At 31.6% G+C, this 23,539-nt stretch overlaps 1 protein-coding gene across 3 annotated transcripts in view; it reads left to right on the top strand.

Annotated features, from left to right (window-relative positions):
- LOC145258031 (rho guanine nucleotide exchange factor 17-like) overlaps nucleotides 1-23,539 on the top strand; it is a 577,357-nt gene that overhangs the window by 357,022 nt on the left and 196,796 nt on the right. For all 3 annotated transcript variants that reach the window (XM_080115765.1, XM_080115768.1, XM_080115758.1), the window contains exon 3: nucleotides 14,802-14,879. In XM_080115765.1, the coding sequence (XP_079971891.1) occupies nucleotides 14,802-14,879 (78 nt within the window). The remainder of the gene's footprint in view (nucleotides 1-14,801; nucleotides 14,880-23,539) is intronic.

Below are 23,539 nucleotides of genomic sequence, written 5' to 3'. Positions count from 1 at the left end.
GAGGATATAGGTTGAGAAGTGTCCTCACACATGCACACATTCTCACTTTTATAGATATATATAGATATATGTAAAATATAAGTATATATAAGTAAAATATATGGCTCCATTTGATTGGTCAGTTCCTATTGCCATTGTCTATAAATAGAACCTTCCAATTTTATTTTATCATACTCTTTTTATTATATAAAAATATTGCAACATGAACATATAAAGGACTTGACTGGATTTGGTATTAAATAACCCAAAAAGGGTTGATGTGCCGTAAAATCAAACCATTTTCCTATAATAAAAGAGTTGATCATACCTATGGGTTAAATAGAATCCGTCTTGTATATGCCATGAAATTCTGTCTGCAGTACATCAAATATATATTGAACTTTCCTTCAAAAAGCTTTTAGAAATATTACTTTACAATTATAAGGTTCAGTTAATCACTTTTTTCAAAATTTTATGTAAATATTTTTGGATCATTCTAGCCCCATGATCGACAGATCCCCATGGGCTGCAATCATCTATAATGCAAAGTTTTGAAAATAACTAACAAATTCATTTCATTTAATAATTTTGGCTCAAAATCTATCAAAAGTTAGAATTAAAAATTATTTATATGAAGTACTTGTAATTTCTGCCTCTCCCCTCGTGAGGCCCCCCCCACCTATCCCAATAAAAAAAAAATGCAGTTTGTTGCCTCACATATATATATATATATATATATATATATATATATATATATATATATATATATATCCTGTTTTGTTTTACACCAAAATCAAACAAAAGAATCTTGTTTGGTTCCAGAGTGCTCAAAATGCTCCCCCAAAAGTGTGTTTTTTTTTTGTTTTTTTAAAAAGAAAACAAAATGATAACATTTGTAACTATCTAAATATTTAGCCTAAATAATCACAAATCCTGAGCACATTTTACACTACGGAAGTAGTGGTGATGCAGTCAAGTCACATACTTATAATGGAATCCTCTTCACAAAAAATACTCATGGATGAATTATTTGTGTTTCTCTAATCCCGTGGTTGGGAGAGGAGTGAAACACAAGTGGTTCTTTAGCTACCTACTTTCCTGTAAGTTTTGGCAATAGATGATATAAATATAGAAAAGGCTTTTTTTGTTATTCAAATAGCAATCCGTCTGACACATCAATACTTGATTCAAACTAACCTTTTTGTTTTTTTCTTCCCATTATGTCATTGGGGTATGAATATATTTTTATTTCTGTAGTGGAACTGAACAAAAAAAAAATGCAATTAACAAGAGAAACACAGAATGGCTTACCTGAGGATTCGGAACTGGCTGGAAGTCGAGGCTAAAGGCGCGAGCATGCTCAGACAGTACAATTTATAGTCTCTGTCATGAGTTCTATATGCAAATTATATGTTCTATATGAAAATTATATGTTCTATATGAAAATTATATGTTCTATATGCAAATTTACTAGCTAAATCAGGTGTATATATTAAGTGATTGTAGCAGTTGGGTTTGTTGGTTTCTTTTCTTACTTTTGTAGTTGGGTAGTTCTGTGGTGCAGAGTTGAGGAACAAATTAACGATTTGCGAGCATTTCAATACAGTTTCTTTCTGAAAATACTTATTCAAGATATGGTGAAAAGGTATTCCATTTTTCTCAAATCATACATAACTTGGTCTTTTTGATAGGGAGAAAATATAGTCTCTGTTCTAATACTGCATTTCATCTTTTCTGTTCTTGGCTCTTGAAAGAGAAATCCTTCTAACTGGAGGACAATTTTATTTTTGTCCCTAGCCAGAGTGCCATTTTTTATGAGCTGGATATTCCCCACATTAATTAAACAGCATTCTGCCTAACTTTACCTTTGTGGGGAGGAAAGTAAATAGACGCATAGCTCATGGAAGGGGAAGGCTTCTGGTTTCTTTGTGGGTCACAAAATCTATCACCTTGGTATACGTTACTCAACTTTTCTTTTCCTTTTTTTCTCTAATTTACTAACGACTAGTGGGAGAGCTTCCGGTGTTGCTCGGTTGTAAAATATGGTTAAATATGATATTTTAATTCATAGATATTTTAATTTATAGATATTTTAATTTATAGAGTCAATTAAATAAAAAAAAAACCAAACAAACAAAAAAGGGACTTGGGTGTCATGTTATCATGTTATTAAAAGAAAAAAAAATGCCGCGTGGTGGGCACACGTAAGAAAGTTGAAAAATTTAAAAGATAGGAGAGAGAAAATGTTATTAAAAGAAAAAAAATGCAGCGTGGCAAAAAGTTAAGCTTACAAACACACTATCGATTGGACTGCCAATGTTATCATATTGCAAATTTAGCTTTTTAAAATGAAACAACAAATCGACCATTCGTACATACGTGCTTAACAGTGTTGGAACTAAAATATTTACCTGACGCTTCAAACAAAACCACATTTCTACATGAAATAATACACGATTTTTTCTAATTTTTTGATATTATGTGTCCGAGGGATCTCAGGTTCTAGCAGATTCGATGCGGATGATAAAATATTTTAGTGGCTATACAAACACACAAGCACACTAACACACAAATACACTAACACGTAAGCACACAGTCGACTGAGGCTTATAAAATAGATGACAAATGTTGTGAGGTAATTTAAAAAAAAATTTTTTTTGGTCATAAACAGAAAAATTCATCCAAAAATCTTTGATTTATTAACATACTATATAATTACGAATCCATTAAATGGTACCCGAGTTTTCTGTAACCAATCGTCTGCCAATTTAACAAATACTACACAGATTATTGGTTATAAATGTTTGTTGGCCATCAAATGGAGAAAAACAAGGTTCTAGAAGTCTATCAAGCGAGAATGAAATTATGACTGTCACGAGTGATTGCCTTTTATAGTCATTGGAAAAACAACAGACTGGCTGGAAAATCATATACAGGCCAAATGCAAAAAGTAATAATAAAAAAATGCAGGTCTAATACTCACAAAAAATTGCTTTTAAAGGTTAGATGCTGTGATTCATCAAAGGAAATAGCTATTTAAGGTAGAAATATTGCTGAATCTATGGCATGGATTTAATTTAACTCTCTCCTCCCTAAAAAGAGCATACATTCATTGAGCGTGTTATTTCAGACAATTTGGTCGATATTATAAAGGATATATATCTTAAAAATACATTTGTTTTTGTGTAATCTAAGGAGTATATATATATAATTATAAATCTCAGTGGACCGTGTGCCCTTGCTTGAATCTTATATTTATGGATCGGGCGATTCCATCTTTCCATCTTTTAAAAAACGAATGACTGCTGAATTATATATATATATATATATATATATATATATAAACTCAAATGACCTTGTAATGGGTGTTGTAACCGCACATCCAGTTTACGACTTCCGGTTGCGCATGCGTACATAAAACTAAACACAAATTGCTACTTTTGCAGAATTTGACCTGCCCAGTGAAATATTCAGATTATTATTTAGAAATTATTATTTAACATGGGAAGGGTGGGGATGTTTTGCAACTATTCTATATTACAACTATACTGTTGCAATTTTCTTACAAATAAATCAAATTTGACCCGTTGACAACTATAAGAACAATTTACAATGGCGATTTTTTTCCCACCGCCTTCCTTTCTTAAAAACATTCATACATTTTCTTCTACATTACCAACATAAATAACCCCCAAAAAGTTTTTTTTTTAATTTGGGTTACAAATCAATAATCAACGCGACAATAAAATGTATTGTTTTACTGTGTACGTTTTCAGCATCCCAATTGTTTTTTTTTTTTCATGTTTAAATTAAAAGGTATATCAAAATTTGAATTTAACTTTAAGTATTATGGTATCTGTTCAGTGCACATTTACCTATTAAGTATGGCAAATCACTTATAATTCAATGGGTGTAAGTTTTTTTTTTTTCAAAAATAAACAATTATAAACAGAACGACTCATAGAAATCTATCTATATTCATTTTTCATTTTAATATACTTTCAGAGAAACATTTCTGTTATGTAACAAAAAATTATTTTCTTTACGTCACAAGTGTCACCCTCATACATTAATTCCATAGCTAATGTAATATATTGACCCAACGGGTCACAGGTAGTCTAGTATATAATATATATATATATATATATATATATATATATATATATATAAGTATTATTACGTGCATAAAAGTAAGTCATCCATAGACATGCGTAGTAATAATATTTTAAAAAAATAAAAATAATAAATAAATAGTATGTCCTAAAACACGTGGGGGCGACAAAAAATGTAAACAAAGGGCAGATAACTTCTTTCTTAAAAAAAGCTCTCAGAGAGCGAAAAGAAAGAAAGAATACTACAGAATCTCTAATAAAAAATAAATAAATCAACAATCTTATATATATATATATATATATATATATATATATATATATATATATATATATATATATATATATACATGGTTCTGTTGTTGATTTTTTTTAAACGATATATTAAGGTTAACGTCTCTGCCTTGGAGAACCGGTGTTTTTCTTAGAAAGTCACCCATTCTTTATTTTGGACGTCGTTGCTCAAAGGCTAAGAAGTGAGGGTGGAAAGTTGTATATTTTGGTTTCAATTCTAACTGACGGCACACAAGTTATATATATATATATATATATATATATATATATATATATATATATATATATATATATTTTCGTTTTGATCTCACCACTATATATTAGGCTCACTATAGTAATCGATAGAGAATTATCTCTATAAAAATAAATATGTAATCAACTTGAATTAAAATATCATATTTAAGTGTATCTTATGACCGGGCAACACCAGGCAGCTTGCTAGCATATATATATATATATATATATATATATATATATATATATATATATATATATATATAATATCATTACATATAAGCATTTTGTCTAATCTTTCGATCATGATTAAAAAAAATTGTTGTTTTTTTTTTAATTATAAAGTTATCTCCCCCTGCATCAAGTACGTCCAAGGATGGAGTACTGCTGCCACATCTGGGCAGGAGCTGCTAAAAACAGCCTATCCTGCCTTGACAGAGTACAAAATAGGCTTCGTGGTGATGCCCTTTTTTCTTCTCTGCAACAGGAGAGACGTTGCGAGCCTGTCTTTGTTTTATCGTTACTACCATGGCAGGTGCTTGTCTGAACTCCAATCTCTGGGGGGCGCTCGCCAATCTTTCACGATAAACACCCACTTAGCAGAAACCACTGTCAAAAATTTTCCCCACTCCTTATCTGTGCCAAAATCAAAATGTAGATTCCATGAACAAAGCTTCTTTCTTAGAAGTGCACTCCTGTGGAACAGTTCCGGTTGCCTGTTTCCCACCTGACTACAACCTGGATATTTTCAAGTCCAATGTGAACAAATTCAAGACGCTTTATCAAATCGCCAACACTAACGTACTGTACACACAATAACCCTTATCCCCGAGTGGCTTCCGGGCCTTGATAAGTGGTGACTACCTTGTAAAAAATTAAAAAAAAAAAAAATCATATTTACTGCAGAACTTTTTTATTATTTATGTATTATTTTTTCCTCTCTAGGGGCTTTCTTGGAATTTTATTCCCCCTTAGTACACATTTTTATCAACGTTTCCTTTGAAATCAGGTCCGCAGATTTTTCGTGAGAAAGATAAATAAAGTGACCAGGTAAAAGAAAACATTCCAAAGATGTTAATGCCTTGCATTATTCTAGGATGAGGTGTATCATCTGTCTTTTCTTCCCCCGCTCCCCCCCCCTCTCTCTCTCTTTGCCTCTCTCCATCTCACTGCTAGAATGTTAAGGGATTACAAATGAAACCTCTATTTAGCAATTTGTGACTATAACATTAAAATCTTTATTCTCAGGATTTTGTTTTCATCTCAGAGCCCCTCCCGTTTCAGCTGAGATAGGGAACTATAATGAGGAGCCTCCACTTCTCACTCCTTTATAACAAATATTAAGATCCTTACAACATCAAGTCACTAGGAATTTACAGAGCCAATAAAGCTTTATTAATATAATAACTGAAATTTCTATTCTGTTTGAAATCCCTGATTTTAATTTGGCGAATATTGAGCTTGTAGCATGGATCCTGATCTGGATAGATGTTAGGGTTATATCGTAGAAATATATGAATACCTACGCTGACAATTGAAATGTTATAAATGTTGAAAATGAGTAAAACCGTGAATGTTGAATGGAGGAGATAAAACATGGTTAACAAACACACACACACACACACACACACACACACACACACACACACACACACACACATATATATACTGTTATCTAAAAGAAACTTTGTCTGCGAGTTCATTCTCTATGGACTCGAAAATGGCTAGGTCGATTTTTATGAAATTTCACATGAAGGTACCTTATATGCCTGGCAGTGTTCTTAGATAGGTTTTGTGTTGGAATGTCTTCGATAAGTATCAATAATCAATAATCCAAATAATCTGATTAAAGAAGGAACAGGCGATTTTGACCAAAGTTAACATCTTACACAGCCTAACACTATAAGTGCATTTTAGAAGTTTTATTATCACACAAGCCGAAAGACCTAATATATAAAATCAACAGTAGGTTCTTTGATATGACAAGAGTATGTTCGAAATGAAAGTTTATGTTTAGAGCACGATTGAAGCATGATACTTGACTTTTGCATTTTAAACTTTAATGCAAGCCATTATATATATAAATAATTTTATAAAATCAACAGTAGGTTCTCTACAGTGCAATGTAGATTACAATGTATTGTAAAATTAGTCAGTTTGAGAGGTTTGTGAAGCTTCTTCAAAGTGTATCGTGATAGGTCCATAATTAAATAATTTATATTATTTGTATTACCGTTTTAATTTTGAGCATTATTCTTATGTTTCGACTAATGTAACCTTCGACCATCAACAGGTGTATCTTGTCCAACTCTGGCAGAATCCATGGCATAACAAGTACTAAGTAAAATTCAATTCGAAGTGACACTATTTGTGAGATTGAAGATGGTGGTATTGATGGTGGCAAGAAAACTTTTCAACAGGTGTTTTCTTTCTTTTTTTATTTTTTTTTTTTTTTTGGAGGAGAGATTTACTGTTATTATCATCTTTAAAATGAGTTTATTTGTTTTTCACTTGCCGCTCTTCTCATCTTTCTTAATCAACTTTCTTCCTTCTTGTTTTACTTTGTGATATTGTGTTTGTTTTTTATTAATATTTTAAGCAAATTGAAATAGGACGTTTTGACTTTGCTGTTAATTTGCGAAATAGACCCAACTTTTGTATTTATTCATTTAGGTGTGTGTGTGTGTGTGTGTGTGTGTGTGCGCGCGCATGCGTGTACACATGCTCTCAGGACATTCTGATGCTTGCATTATATAAGTAACCATATTTAAGACTAGCAAGGCGCCTGGCATTACCCGGCTGTACAATATGCTTAAATATATTTAACTTCATGCAGATTTCGTATTAATTAGACAATTCTCCATTGATTATTATATTATACCCAATATATAGATGTGATTTCAAAAGTTAAAAAAAAAAAAATATAACATGGATGACATCAGCTAGAATCGAAACCAAAACATTTAGCGCTCCAACCTTAGTCGTTAACGTTTGAGCTATCATGGATAAGATGGATAAGAAATAGTATAAATGTATCTTTGTGCTTATGGACATATGCACTTTAAGTCAACTTATGCCTACCAAATTCCAATTTTTTCTAATTTAGAACCCTTAGCTGCTATTTTACCGGCTTTTATATATATATACAAAATAATGACCCACAAAAATACAATCATTTGACCTGCCTCAAACTGCTCTGTGACTTTGCGTCTCGGAGGAGATGCACAAATGGAGACAGAGAGAAAAACATAGTGAGATATATATATATATATATATATATATATATATATATATATATATATATATATATATATATAGGTTAGGAACTAAATGTGCACTCATAAAGCTAATTCATTTAATTGTAATTATTAATTTGAAAATATACAGAATAAGTTAGAAAAACAGGTTGTGATAAATTGGTTCTTCTCAATGTTGCAAAAAAAAGAAAATGACCGATTTTTACAATCTCAGTCAGTTTCCGTCTTGTTTCACTCCCTCCACCCTTTACTGGAAGATTATTTATCTGCTACAATTGTATGGATCAATGGCACTGTATGGCATTACGCTCCATCAGGTTTAGTAAATGCTGAACAGCTGGGGGGATTTCCTTATCTTGTACTTTCTCTTATCGGTCAATTGGCACAGAGATAAATGCAGTATACGCATGCACACAAAGCTACATGCAATATATGCATGCACACAAAGCTACATGCAATATACGCATGAACAGAAAGCTACATGCAATATATGCATGAACAGAAAGATACATGCAATATTCGCATGCACACAAAACTACATGCAATATTCACATGCACACAAAGATACATGCAATATATGCATGCACACAAAACTACATGCAATATTCGCATGCACACAAAGATACATGCAATATACACATGAACAGAAAGATACATGCAATATTCGCATGCACACAAAACTACATGCAATATTCGCATGCACACAAAACTACATGCAATATTCGCATGCACACAAAGATACATGCAATATATGCATGCACACAAAGATACATGCAATATACGCATGCACGCAAAGATACATGCAATATACGCATGAACATAATGATGGAGGCAATACATGCATACATGCAATATACATACATACACTTACATACAGATTTTGAATATGAATATGCAGGGTGTCCACAGGGTCTTCACACAGTATTATTGAGTATCAGCCTTGTAACTTCTCTGATTTGTTATAAAAATAGTGGAGTGCTCACTAGGGCAAGCGGTTTTTACTTAATCTATGTGTTCAGACTTTACGCACACCCTGTATATATTTTGTATTTCTTATATGTTTTTTTAAAATATTCAATATATACACATGTAATATGTGACAATATGTGTAAAGAAAAAAGCAAAACATTTCATATATAGTTCAGATCGATTCTTATGGAAATCAAATTCCAAAGAAAAATGAAGCTCAGTATTCAAACCTTAAAATAGTTATCCTTCGAAATTTTTTGAGATGAGGGTTGATTATTCATATTATTTGGATTCTTTGGACTACTGACTCAAAATGAGAACAGTAGTCCAAATAATATGAACTTAAGATAGTTATTTAAAAATTTGCAATGATGTTCTTGTCTTTATAGCTGAGCATCATTCGTTTATTTCATAAGAAAACAGATGACTATTGTCAGCATTCGTTTCCCTCAATATCTTTCTAGTTAGAATTCTTTCTATAAAGACGTCCAGTACTTATAGGAGCGACTACATGAAAGTTGCCAACATTTCTAAGCGAAAGTGTATTTGTGGAACGAACTTGATTACAAACTTGGCACACTCAGTTAACCACCTCCCCACCATCACCTCCCATTGTTCTTGCAATGGTGTTCATCTTGGTAAGGTCGAGACTACTTCTTCCCTGGCCTGTACTGCATCTTGAAGCATGGTGGCTTATGCAAGATAGTTCTGAGTCAGGTCATATGAGATGGCTAGCCAATCATGATTCCAGCATCGAATGCCAACCACCTGTGGATTTGAGAGGTCAGCCAAGTCTTCAGTTGTCCACTAACAAAGTTTGCAATATAGCAATAAATAAATAAAATGACAGAACAGATCAAACTTTGGCAATGAGATTTTCATATAACTAGTTGAATTTGTTCAAGTATGCTTTGAATTCATTTAGAAACGTAAGTTTTTTTTTTGTTCAGAAACTAACATTAAATCACAGTATAACATAACTTTCAGCTGCAGTTTATTTATATGTATGCATATTATGTGTGTGTGTGTGTGTGTGTGTGTATAGTCTGTTTATTATACAAACATTATCATTGAAATCGATCCTTTTTTTGGTCTGATGAAGTGCTATCCTTGAATTGGGATTCCACTGAAACATATATGCACATATGTAACTAATAATGTTTGTATAATAAACAGACTATATACTAGCTCTCTCCTGCATTGAACATTCTTTAATAATCATGTGAGTTTCGTTGTATTTACATATAGGAAATCATTCAATACAACCATTTTATATATATATGTCATCCACATACAGTACTGTTTCGCTATATCACAGCTCATCAGTGCAGCTAGACAGGCAACTACCTCAAGCCAGGATCGAAACCCGACTTCCCAAATGACAGCTAAAGCTTCTAACCATTACACTACATGGCTGCTGCTGTGCGGGTAGGGAATTAACGATGTTTTGACATCGTCCAAATGCCTAAGCTCGATTTGTTTACACAAAGGTGAAATATAATTGAATAAGCATATTTTCCCCATAACACCAAAAGATGGAGGAAGTGAGGAAGCGTGGCTGTGGAAATCTTTTTACCCGAATACGATGTCCAGCATGTTAAAAATATACCATTTGTTGAATGAATAAACATCTGAAGAAGTTGGTGAGGACAGGATATTTTTACGGAAACATAAATCGTAAAATTGACAACTCATTAATGAAACGGCTGTAATGGAAAAATCCAGGAAATAAACGAAAGTTATAAAAAGAAAACGTGAGTCTTTGAATTTTCAACAAAATTTTGCACTATATATATATATATACTTACTTCATGCTCTTGCAAATCACCAGCTGAGGATGAGTAGCATGTTGTTTTTGTTGATTGTTTCTTGATTAAACTACTGTGACCTGATGATCACTTTCACGCTATGATAAAACAGCACAAGATGAGTATCTGATGTAAATCAATTGAGCTGTGTGTGTGTGTGTGTGTGTGTGTGTGTGTGTGTGTGTGTGTGTGTGTGTGTGTGTGTGTGTGATAATGTCACATAGCATAGAAAAAGGAACCGTCGTTAAATCTCTGTTCATGTCGGTCCTCAGCAATTTTCTTCTTGGCCTAATCTACTCTGATCTTTCTTGAGGGTCTCTGAGCTACCAACTGTCTCAAATTGGACACTGTCTTCAACTGTTGCAAATTCAAGACTGTTCGTAAACTACTCCTAAGTGTTGTAAACTGCTGCAGAACTCATTACCACTCCTAAAACTGTCTGTAAACCAAATCTAAATTTGTCCCAATCACTGTCACACCCTGATTAACAATCCTATTTCAGCTTTCTTTTGTGTGCCTTGGTGAACAGCTTTCTCTCCATTGTCTTTCTAAGCTTACTCTCTATAGTCTTTTTTCTGTTGATTAGCTTATTTCCTCCTCCTCCTCCTCTCTCTCTCTCTCTCTCTCTCTCTCTCTCTCTCTCTCTCTCTCTCTAACACTTGGCGGAAGGTAGACGTCGATAGTATCACTTTACTTCTAATCAGAAGAAAGTTTTCATAAAAATAATAAATGATAAAACAGTGAGGTTTCATTTTTCTATTTTTGCTTTTTTTTTTTTTTTTTTTTAAATTTTAACCCAATTATTAATCTAATATTTTTTTTAATATTCCGACAGTTTCATTAATTTCTGACGCTTTCGGTAGACTAACGATTCATCAGCGTTTATGTTTCCTAATGTAAATAGGTCACGAATTAATATGCTCTTTTATTTTTATTTTTTTTGGCAACTTTCCAAAACATGATTAAAATGGATGCCTTTCTTACAAATATAAGAAAGCTGTTTTACTAGATATAATTTCCCAATTAATGTTTTTTTCCTCCGTATTTTTGCTATCAGCTTTAATAGGAAAATTCGAATGCATTCAAAAATGGATTATAAAACTAGTCTGTTTTCTTTTCCTTTTTTTTTCTTCATTATTTTTCTTATCGTCAATCACAAAAAACAGTAATAGGGAATACCAAGGAAAAGATATGATCAAGTGATAAAAATTGACTTGACAGAAAGAGGGATAAATAAAGCCTGTCCAGAGATAGGTTAATTTAAAAGTCGTTTCCTTAAAGCTGTACAACACATGTCAGCATGTAAAATGGACGATGTCATTTATAATAATCAAAAAAAAAAAAAAAATACTTACAAAGAATCTCGGCGCACAACGAGCAGGGACAGCTCATATATAAATGCTTATGGATTTAAAAATGCTTTTAAATCGAGTTTCAGAATAGAAGGTCTGTGTGAGCAAACTTACATGTGTTTTGAAACCTCATTTATTCAAGTTTGGCACAAACAAAACCTAATCAGTTTTTGTCTGTTCCAAACATAGATGCTGCTCTTCAGCAAATTATAAAAGGAAACAAACAAACAAACAAAATAGTTGGTGATAGGCAACAGCTAAGCAAAAACAAGCAGATGAAAGAATTTTGCATGTTGGAATAAAATTTGTATCGATAATTTTGTGAGTCTTTCTGGGGTAGTTTGAATTATTGAATAATGTGTGTGTTAATTAAGTTAAAAAAATATTGTTAGCAATTAACTAAAAACTAATATCCTTTCAGAACTGATTAGTACAGGAGTAGAAGAATAAATGACATGTTTAATGAGGTAATGGATGATTTTAACTTTTGATTATTTGAATCACTTTTTAATGAGACATGTTAATGGCAAAATATTGGCCGATCCATGTAGACTCTTCCAAATGTAATGTATTGAACACATTTTAAAAAATATTGTTTATAATATATATACATATATATTACACACACACACACACATATATATATTGAAATTATAAAATGTCATTATTCGTAAGCAAGAGTAGAGAAAAATAGAAAATAAAAGAGATAGTGGAACTGTAGGTGTATCAGAATTTTTGTAGGAATTTTTGACGCCCCTAACACAAAACTGCGAATAAAATATAAAAAAAACTCGTAATTTTTCTTTTAAAAGTGGGTTGTTTATTTTCTTTATGAATTATACTTCCAAAATAAACTATCAAAGTTGTATAAAAAGTAATAGAAATATTATTTTTTTATTTTTTAAAAAACAATAATGAAATTAATTGAATTTTACGAGTTCAGTATTTTTCAATTTTTAAACTTTAAAAATCTATCAAAATTTTTCTATTGATTCTATTTTTACGATATTTTCAGGGTCAATGTGAAATTTTATGCTCTTTCCAATAAACTGAATATAATATTTTAGACAAACGTTTTTTTTTTTAAATTCACGCCTCTCCCCCACCTCCATTTTCAAATGTCTATTAAAAAGTAAATAATTAATTTATTCACCAAAGTTTTATATATCACAAATTGAAGATAAAAGATCAATAAATAATATATTCAAATTAAAAAAAGTAGTGTTTTTTTAGAAATTTACCTGTAAAGTCCGAAGTTCAAAACTTTTTATTTTAAAACCACGTTGTTTTTTTTTTTTTTTTTTTTTTTTTTTTTAAATGAAACCTTGGTCCTTGCTCCTTTAATTGAAAAAAAAATTAGGATTTGAATTACATTTTTCGAGTAGTTATAAGCTTGGAAAGACAGGGGGTGGAATTATTCAATATTTTTCATGAAGTTTCTGACACACCTAGTGGGACTGATATATAAATTTTTTAAATATATAGTAGATGCGTGCATATGTTTGTGTGTGTGTGTGTGTGTGTGTGTGCATATATGTATTCATATTCATCTATATTTGTCTGTGGGTGCATACATGAATATATGTATTTAACGATATATATATGTATGCATGCATGTACTTATCTATGTTTCTGTGCATGTATATATATATATATATATATATATATATATATATATATATATATATATATATACAGTTCTCTTTTAAGAATCAATTTTCCACCTCTTCTTCCATTCCTCACACACCTTGTTTATGGCATGTCAGTGTGACCTTGATTTTAGAAGGCCGTGTCAAAATTAAGAATTACTAAAGGCATTAATAGATACTAAATAGATTTTATGGAAACAATGGGACAAAAATTATGATTTTAACACACCCTTTGAAATAGGCTAGTTTATGATAAACAACAGATTATGATTACAGTTTTTATCTTGATTGATAATGTTTCCTATCCAAATTACAATAAATTATTGTATTTATTTAACGGGAATTAATATCTGTTGATTAATTTTCCACGCAGACATGTTTATATTGATAGCAGAAATAACTTGAAAATACACAAAATAATACAATGAAATCAACTCGTATGATATGATCTTATATTTTGTCTTTATCATAAAAATGTTCAAAACACGCACACACACACACACACACACATATATATATATATATATATATATATATATATATATATATATAAAGGAACAAACCAAGTTATGTGTTCATCAATGTTTTATCTTTATTTTCGAGACTTCATCCAGAGGAAGTCTTGAAATAAAGATGAAACGTTAATAAACACATAACTCGGTTTGTTCCTCTCTCTCTCTCTCTCTCTCTCTCTCTCTCTCTCTCTCTCTCATATACATACAAGGTGACCCCCCCCAAAAAAAACAAAAGCTAAATGGAGGCCATCTAGAACATATGCTGTAGAATGGAGAAAAAAAAAGGCCAAAGACTGTAGTGTTTTGATGTGATGTTTTGAATATAATAAACTAGTTATGACCAAAGTTTCATTTCATTCGGACAAAACACTAAGAAACGGGGTCTAATTAAAGTTGGGGCCAGTTTTTTTTGGGTCACCCTGTATATATATGTTAGACACTTGGTGATGGAAAAAGATACTTCAGGTTGTTGTTGTTGTTGTTGTTGTTGGTGGTGGTGGTGGTGGTGGTGGTGAGACGATTAATAATTTTGTGTTTATCAATTTAGTTGATTTAGAAATTTGAAGGAAATCTCCCAGTTTTAGTTTAATCTTAGTGTTAACTCTGTTTTTTTTTTTTTCATTTTATTTTTACAGGACAAGCGATACCACATTGTTCAAGAAATATACCGGAATGAGCAAGAATATGTGGATGCCTTAAGAACATTGAAAGAAGTAAGTGATTTGGACATGCTTAAAAAAATGTTTCATTTTTTTTTTTTTTTATATATATATATTATGTTTTTTTTTTTCAGCCATATTTAATTTGCCTTGTGTTCACTATCATCTAATATATAAAGAAAAGTCTGCCGGATTTTCGAAATAAGATCAACATAAAATTCCTTGCATTTGACAACTCCATATTTCATCTTGCCAAGTCAATTAAATAACAGAACATTTTTTTTTTGTTTTGCTTTTTTGGAGAGTATCATTTTTGTAATAAAATTTTAACAAAAACAACATCCTTGTGCCTAATTTGTCAAAATTTTAATAAATAAATAATTCAAAGTGTAATATCTTTTCTGATACTATAGTTTATCTTTTCTGCCCTCGATCAGTGAAGGAAAAATCCTTCTAGATTGAGTTAATTAAAACATTTTTCCCAATCCAGAGTGTTCCTATTTGCAGAGCTTGATTATCCATATTAAAAACCAACCTTGTGTCTAACTCTCTTCATAAATAGAAACAGGCATATTTTATAACACCTTCAACTAAAGTTGTTGCTGGGTGAACAGACCGAATATGTTTCGGATGTCTTCTTTGGTAAAGGGCACTCTTGTTTGAGATGAGGTTATACCAGGTGATGTTTAGGATCCTTTTGAAGTTGTGAAGGTGTTGAGTTTGTTCTCTTAGTGGAACTAGAGGACTCATGATTCACTAAGTATGCATGTATAGCTCTATAATCCCCTTAACTCATGTTCATAGTGGGATGGAGAAGTTATCCAAACAACCTGACTGCTCATATTTTGTAATTGAGTAAAAAGAGGAAGATTTGATCAGCTTATTTACCACATGCAAATGACATTCTATTGATTATGTGATCTTGTCATATACTCCTAACCCCTAATGTGACTTCTAAATGGAATTTTCCGTTCTCTTATTCAATCTATCCTTTGAAAAATACTCTTCTTAACATTATTTTATGCACATACATATATAAATGTTTCTAGACTTATGAGATATGTTAAATATTTTCCCCAAAGTTTGAAGTTACTGTAATTGAACAATACTGAGCTTTTATGTTAGAAGCCAAAATGAAAGTTTTTGTCCTGGTAAAGAGAATAGTATTTAATTTCCCAAGGCATTACTTCCTCCTTAACACCAAAATGAAGAAAAGAAAAAAAAATCACGGGCTGAACTTCCTACCCTGATGAGGTTATTTTTAGCAAAATATTAGACTCACAACAACAATAAAAGTAAATAAAATGATTTTATCATTATTTACGACACTTCAAAGTTTTCAAATTTCTCATTTAAATTTTATTCAAAATAAATGTCTTCTAAAAATGTGAGACCATCTTTTACTTTAAAATTCCCGCTCAAAACTAGAGCAAAACACATGTGGGACTAACAGAACAATACGTATATTTCTTTTCTCTTCAGAGGCATTACCTCCTCCTTAATACTAAAATGAAGAAAAGGAAAAAAAAAAAAAAAAGATCACAAACCGGACTTCCTAGCCTGATGAGGCTATTTTTAGCAAAATATTGGACTTACAACAACAATAAAAATAAAAATAAAATGATTTTATCATTATTTCTGACACTTCAAAGTTTTCAAATTTTTCATTTAAATGAAACTCTAATACTTTCTGATCACATTAAACAAGGTTACATACGTACATTTAGATATTGTTAGATATGTAGGATATGTTGAATATTTTCCCAAAATTTGAGATTACTGCAACCAAACGATGCTGACTTTTTATGTTAGAAACCAAAATGAAAGTCTTCATCCTGGTGAGGAGAGTAGTATTTAATTTCAGATGAAATTCAAAGCAATGCTAATATAATAAATTTTCCAAAAAGAGTATGAATCACACAAAAAAAAAAAAAAAAAATGAGGTCAAAGTTCAGATGAGGAATGTATGCATTGTTTTGGTTTTAACAAGCCCAACCTTCAAATGGAAGCATATTTATTGTATTGACTACACTGATATAACAAATGACTTATGTTTATATCAGGGACTCCCCCAAAATAGTTTTGATTGACAATAACCTTTTGACTTTGAGCAAAGTATAGTATCTGTTCTAATAATACACTTAATTGTTTTTGTCCTCAGTGTAGAAGAAATTCTTCTAGACCAAGACAATTTTAGTTTTTATCCAAATCCAGAATACCTCTCTTTGGAGAACTGGATTTTCCCTCACATTAAAAAACTGCCTTTGTGTCTTACTCTGCCCTTTGTAAAGAGGCACGTAAATAGGAACAGCGGCATTGTTACTTTTCTATCATCCCACACCCCCTCTTCTATTCATGACTAGAAGGGAGGCCCGACGTTGCTTGGGATTGAATGATGAGCAACGAATATTTCACACTCCCATATTTTTATTGACATTGAAATCGATGAAATTGACCATTTTTCAATCAAATTGATTGATTGCCTGCAGTACACCAGGAGGAATGTCTCCCGCAGTGATTTAGTCCACAATACATTGTAGTCTACAATGTAGTCTACATTGCACTGTAGAGAACCTACTGTTGGTTTCATAAAATTAGTTTTATACATAATCGCTTGTTTTCAAATTTCTCATTTAAATGAAACTCTAATACTTTCTGAAGGTTTAAAATGCAAAAATCAAGTATCATGTTTCAATTTTGCTTTAAACAGGAACTTTCATTTTGTATGTATCCTTGTCAGATCAAAGAACCTACTGTTTATTTTATATCAGCTTGTGTGATAATAAAACTTCTCAAATGCACTTGTGATGTTAGGCTTTGTAAGGTGTTAACTTTGGTCAAAATCGCCTGTCCTTTCTTTCAAGGGATTATTTTGATTATTGATACTTATTGAAGACATTCTGATACAAAACCTATCTAAGGACATTGCCAGGCACATAAACTACCTTTGTGTAGAAATTTCATAAAAATCGGCCCAGCCATTTTCAAATCCATAGGGAATGAACACGCACGTGCACACAAAGTTTCATTTTATATAATAGCTGAGATAATTAATCCAGATCTTTAAATTGAGAATAGAAAAATTATAAAAAGTAAGCTATTAAATGAAGGAGAAAGTGTATTTATAGACCTTTAAAAAGTTTATATCTGCACTAAAAATGAGTCCCTTGTTATTTATATTTTTTTCTCTCTCTACTTCTCATGTTATCTTTGCTTGATAGGGTTGATAGGGGAGAGGGCATAATATCAAAGAAAATAAGGAGATAATAATGATTGCACAGAATCATTTAGAGTTTAACAAACTTTTAAGGTTTCCTGTTTCTTTTACAGTATACTCATAAAATACCTCAAACCCATCCCCTACAGAGGGAGGGAGCAATTATTACCCCCACCCCAACCCCGCTTCTCTTTCTCTTGCAGTTCACTAAAAAGAGGAAGATTTGATCAGCTTATCCACGATGAATCACCACATACTTTGCTCATAGTCAAAAAGCCATTGTCAATCAAAACTATGTTCGGGAGTCCCTAATGAAAACACATTCATTTGTTATCTCATTGTTGTCAATGTCAGCAGCAACTCGATGTATGCAAATGACTAAGCCGCGGCACAAGCATGATGTCACAGCAAGATCGAAGGAGGAAAAAAGGCATGTGTCGACACAGGAGGAAAAAATGCATGTGTCGACACAGGAGGAAAAAATGCATGTGGCAAGAAGAGAAACAAGCAAATGTCGACATGGCAGAGCTTTTTTTAACCATGTGAAGGCAGGACGAGAAATTTTAAACAAGATGCAGGAGTCATTCATTTCCAAACTTTTAACCAGATTTTCGGACGCCCATATTGTTGCTGGCTTGGAAAATATGTGTCAGGTGGCTTTGTGTGGAAACAACCGGTAATAAATGCCTTCTCTTTCAATTAAAAAAAAAAACTTGTGTTGAATTTTTTTCATTAGTTTCTTTGTGAAACCGTACATACAAAGTGCAGAAGATTATTTGAAACCGTTAGAAAAGCTGTACTACTACACAACCCTAATTAAAATTGGTCCAAAAAGTTAAAATCAACTTATTGAGGTTATGAAGACTGAGAAATTGACAAAATACAATTCTAGAGAATCACTTTAGAAAAAACAAATGAAAGGTAAAAGTTTCAGACGATGTGTCTTGGACTTGATTAGGAATATGATAATTGGTTTCAGGTGCCTGAAAATTTGGGAGTTTTAGTGCAAACCTAAGTGAATCTTCTAAGTTCTCTTCAGCCTGACAGAACATCTTTCTTGCTTTAGTAAATAAACCATTTTCACCTCAAAACAAAATTCTTTACAATGAAATGGATTGGGATTCCTTTATGCTTAATTTCATTTCTGACACAGCATCAAATTTCCTTCTTGGCTTCCTTTATTTATTTATTTTTTTTTTTTCTTTTCATATATTGTATTTTCTTTCCTCTTTTATAGAGATGGTATTTTTCTTTCTTTCATTCGTTCTCCAAGTAATGATATTATCTTTCTTTCTTCATAGAGATGCCCCCACTCTCTCTTTCTATCTCACTTCCTGATCATATCATTATTTTACTTGAAAGATAATTCCCCCCTCTCTCTCTCTCCCTCTCTGTTTGTGCACAGTTTTCTTTTTTTAATCTCTCATACATATCTTCTAAACTCCTATAATATTTTTTCTGTATTGAAACGCATATTAAAAACCCTTTTTTCTATTTATTTAAAAAGAAAATGCAACTTTGTTGTATATAGGTCGTGGAATTGCATTTATCTGCAAAAGATCTAGCTAATTTGCATATTCTTTTAAACATTCATTTGAATTAATTTGTCATTAGATTTTCAGTTTTCTTACAGGATGATCATATTTAATTTAGTTAGCTATTATGTGTAATTATATTCATACAAATATTCTACATGATTCATACTTGCGTAATATTTGCAGAAAAAGGTTATAATAAACCCAGACCTTTCTATATATATTGATGTATGTGTATATATATTTGTTTAAAAAAATTTTGCCTACCAAACTCCTCTGTCAGTTTTTGGTCTACAAAATGAAACTTGACATATAGGGTATTCGAATTCATGCAAAACTTTATATTTGAATTTTAGCTGGGGAAAGTCAGTGCAATAGTGTGAAAATTAAAAAAAAAAATGGAATTTGCCAGTTGAAGGTCGAACGACAGCATTATAAATATGCATGCGTAACGTAATAGCTATGGGTTGATGTTTTAATTTTTAGCCTTGCAGCAAACATATCTTCATAGTTCAGGCATTAACGTCAAAAGAAAAAGTAAATCGTAAGCTAAACGTTTTGGTTTCAATTCTCGGTGGTGGCACACAAGTTTGTTTGTTTTAATCATTACTATCTATTGAGTCCAATATAATCTAGATATCTATAAAAGTGAAATTGTATGTGTGTGTGTGTGTACATTTCCCTACCAAACTACTCTGTCAATTTTCAGTCTACAGACTCGAAATTTGACATAAGGGGTATTGAGATTTGGGAAAATCTTTTTAATTGGTTACAGGCTGTCAAGGGATCAAAGTTCAACGATTTAACCTTTGAAAACTCTACCAAACTCCTCCGTCAATTTTGGGTCTAGACACTTGAAATTTTAGATGTAGGTTACTTGGACATGGATCAAACATTTTAATTTGATTTGAGCTCATAACAATAAATGTTAAGGGGTCAAAATAAAAAAAAATTGACCTCTGCAATCTCTACCAAATTACTCAGCCAATTTTTGGTCTAAACATTTGAAATTTTACATAAAGTTTATTCAGACAAAAGGCAAGCATTTTAATCAGTTTTTGGGCAAAAATTTGGCTGTCAAGATGTCAAAGTTTAGAAGATTTGATTTTTGCGGTCTCTAGCAAACTATTCAACCAATTTTGGGTCTAAACATTTGAAATTTTACATAAAGTGTATTCAGACATGCAGCAAGCTTTTTAATCAGTTTTTGGGAGAAAATTTGGCTGCCAAGAGGTGAAAGTTTACAGAATTGACCATTGCAGACTCTACCAAACTCCTCCGCCAATTTTCGGTCTAAACACTTAAAATTTTAGATGTAGGTTACCTGGACATGAGTCAAACGTTTTAATATATATATATATACATATGCACATAAAGTTATGAACAGTGCATAATGTCCGAGCAAAGCCGAGCTGAACTACTAGTATAATAATAAATACAAAGTCTGCATTTATCAAAATATCATAGTTAAGCGTATTTTACGACTGGGTAATGCCAGACGGCCTGCCAGTGTATGTATATATATATATATATATATATATATATAACTATCAGGGCTACCGGCACTGCCCAGGCTCCATAAAAGTAAACAAAATAAAGTGTTTATTTTAAAATGATAAAATAGGATAAAGGGCTTCCATATTTTTCTCATGATACTAAGGGGAACTAATTATAAATCATATGTAGACATCCTCACTGTGCCTAGCAACTGTGCTCCAAAATCGATAATGATCTGTCAATTAGTTTAGGTGGGAATTTTAATCAAACAAATATAAAACATTTAATGCTGAAATTTTACTCTTAGATTTAATTAAGATCGCATTCAATTGTATGGCGATGGATCGTGCTGAAATATTAACGTTATTGTGTGTGTGTGTGTGTGTGTGTGTGTGTGTGTGTGTGTGTGGGCCACAGTCTGGGGCGGCAGCTTGCGTCTAAAAATAAAAAAAATTTTAAAGTAAAAAGTAAAAATGTGTTTGTGTGTTTGTACATACATTACAGATTACACAGGGCGTAGGCCACAGTTGGGGCTATTTCGTATATTTTAAAAATAGACTAACGGCTAGCGTCTAAAAAATGTAACGTAATCTAATAATAAAAATAAATTTGTTAAAAGTAAAAATGTGTGTGTGTGTGTGTGTATGTGTGTGTGTGTGTTCGAGAGGAGAAAGATATTGTTTTTTTTTTTTTTTTTCAAGTTCAAAGATTTTAAGAAAATAATAAATAAATAAAACTCCAAACATGAAACAATTAAATTGTGTAAGAAAGAAAAAAAGAAGAAAAGAAAACAAATGAATTGATAATTAAAAAATAGAAGGTGGATCCCATCTTGTATGCACACACATACACACAAACACACACAAACAAACAAATAAAACAAACTCGTCGACAAAAAAAAATAGAAAAGATAGTGCTATAGTGCATAGTGTGTGTTAAAGGTTCTAAATGTAAGCATAATGTTAAAATGTGTGCAATGGTAAAAAAAAACTCGATCACAAGAGCTGTGTAATTTTTTTGTTGATGTTTTGACGACGACGATGAAGGAGATTCTTATAGTGGATAGCATGGTTTAAATTTGTAAAAGAAAGTAAGTAAACTGTTTATGGCACGTAAGTTTAATGATTTTCTCACTCTTGTATTTTTTAGATCTTACATAACTGTAATGACCTATTCATTAAATGAACTTGATTCCTGGTGAAATAATATGTCTCTTAAAGATTCCATATTTTAATTTTAGTAATCGTTTGTTTATAAAGCAAAGAACTGGATTCTAGAATATGAAAATTTTCATGGCTCAACAATCAGAATGGATGAATTTTGGAGAGGGAGCCTTTATTATTTATGAATCGGAAATTGGAAAGATTATGTCGGGTCTATGTATGTATGAGCCAGTTACGGTTGGTGTAATCACGGAATCTGTGGAACATGTAAAATTTGTCCCAGTGACAACTGGTAGCAATGGTAGGACTGAATATTTAGAGAGAAAAATAGGGACTCCTTCCTCTAAAGATGTTGCGATTGTGATGGTGTTGCTCATAGGATGCAATGTAGTATTTTATTATCTATAAATATTTTATCTATATTTTATTATATATATATATATATATATATATATATATATATATATAATCTTTCATTCTTTTGCATTAGAGATAGACTTTGTTCTCTCTTCTTTTCTCTTGTTTTCAATATTTTTCTGTTCTTCAGGAATTCAAATCATATCAGATCTTTGTAATCATCTATACCAGGAGTTGCCAAACTATGGCCTATAGGCCACATCCGGACCACCAAAGTTTTTAATCTAGCCTGTGGAACTCTTATAGAAAATGTAAAATATTCAGAAAACATTAAAAAAAAATGAAAATGTGTGAAAATAGAAAATAGTGTGGTGGTTTTTCTTTTCTTTTTGTCCAGAAAATGATTAAAGGAATTAGGTTTTGGAGAACCAGTTTAAAAATCAAAGCTAATAAACAAAACATTATAAAGCATGCCCAAGTCATTTTTTTTTTTAATTTTGGTTTGCACAGCTCTAAAAAGTCAGCAATATAGCTCCTGTTTGAAAACTCTGGAGACCTCCTGATCTACACACCTGGAAAAGATTCCTCCCTAATCTATGTATAAACTAGCAATGTATGTTCACTTGATTGTATACAATACAATATGTATTGTATTTTCACATAAATATCCCCAAAGGGGTTGATTTCTCATAAAGCAAACGAAACGTTCTTTTATCTGACTATTTCCCAGAGATGCCATTTCTGTTACTTTTATTTCTCTTCTTTCCATATTATTCATTCATTGATGCCATTCTCAACCAATATACCGATTTCATGCGCAACTACTTTTCCCCCCAAAGCAACTTACCTTTTCACTTTTTATCCTTATGAATTCTGACATTTTCTATGCACAATTTTACTTGCTACAACCCCCACACTTGTTTTTCTTCTTTTTGCACTACCCAA

The sequence above is a fragment of the Euprymna scolopes genome, chromosome 3, assembly GCF_053919585.1.
Source record: "Euprymna scolopes isolate OS-2025 chromosome 3, ASM5391958v1, whole genome shotgun sequence".
Taxonomy (NCBI): Eukaryota; Metazoa; Mollusca; class Cephalopoda; order Sepiida; family Sepiolidae; genus Euprymna; species Euprymna scolopes.
The sequence above is the reverse complement of the archived record's forward strand: the minus strand, read 5'-3'. Positions and strand labels throughout refer to the sequence as shown.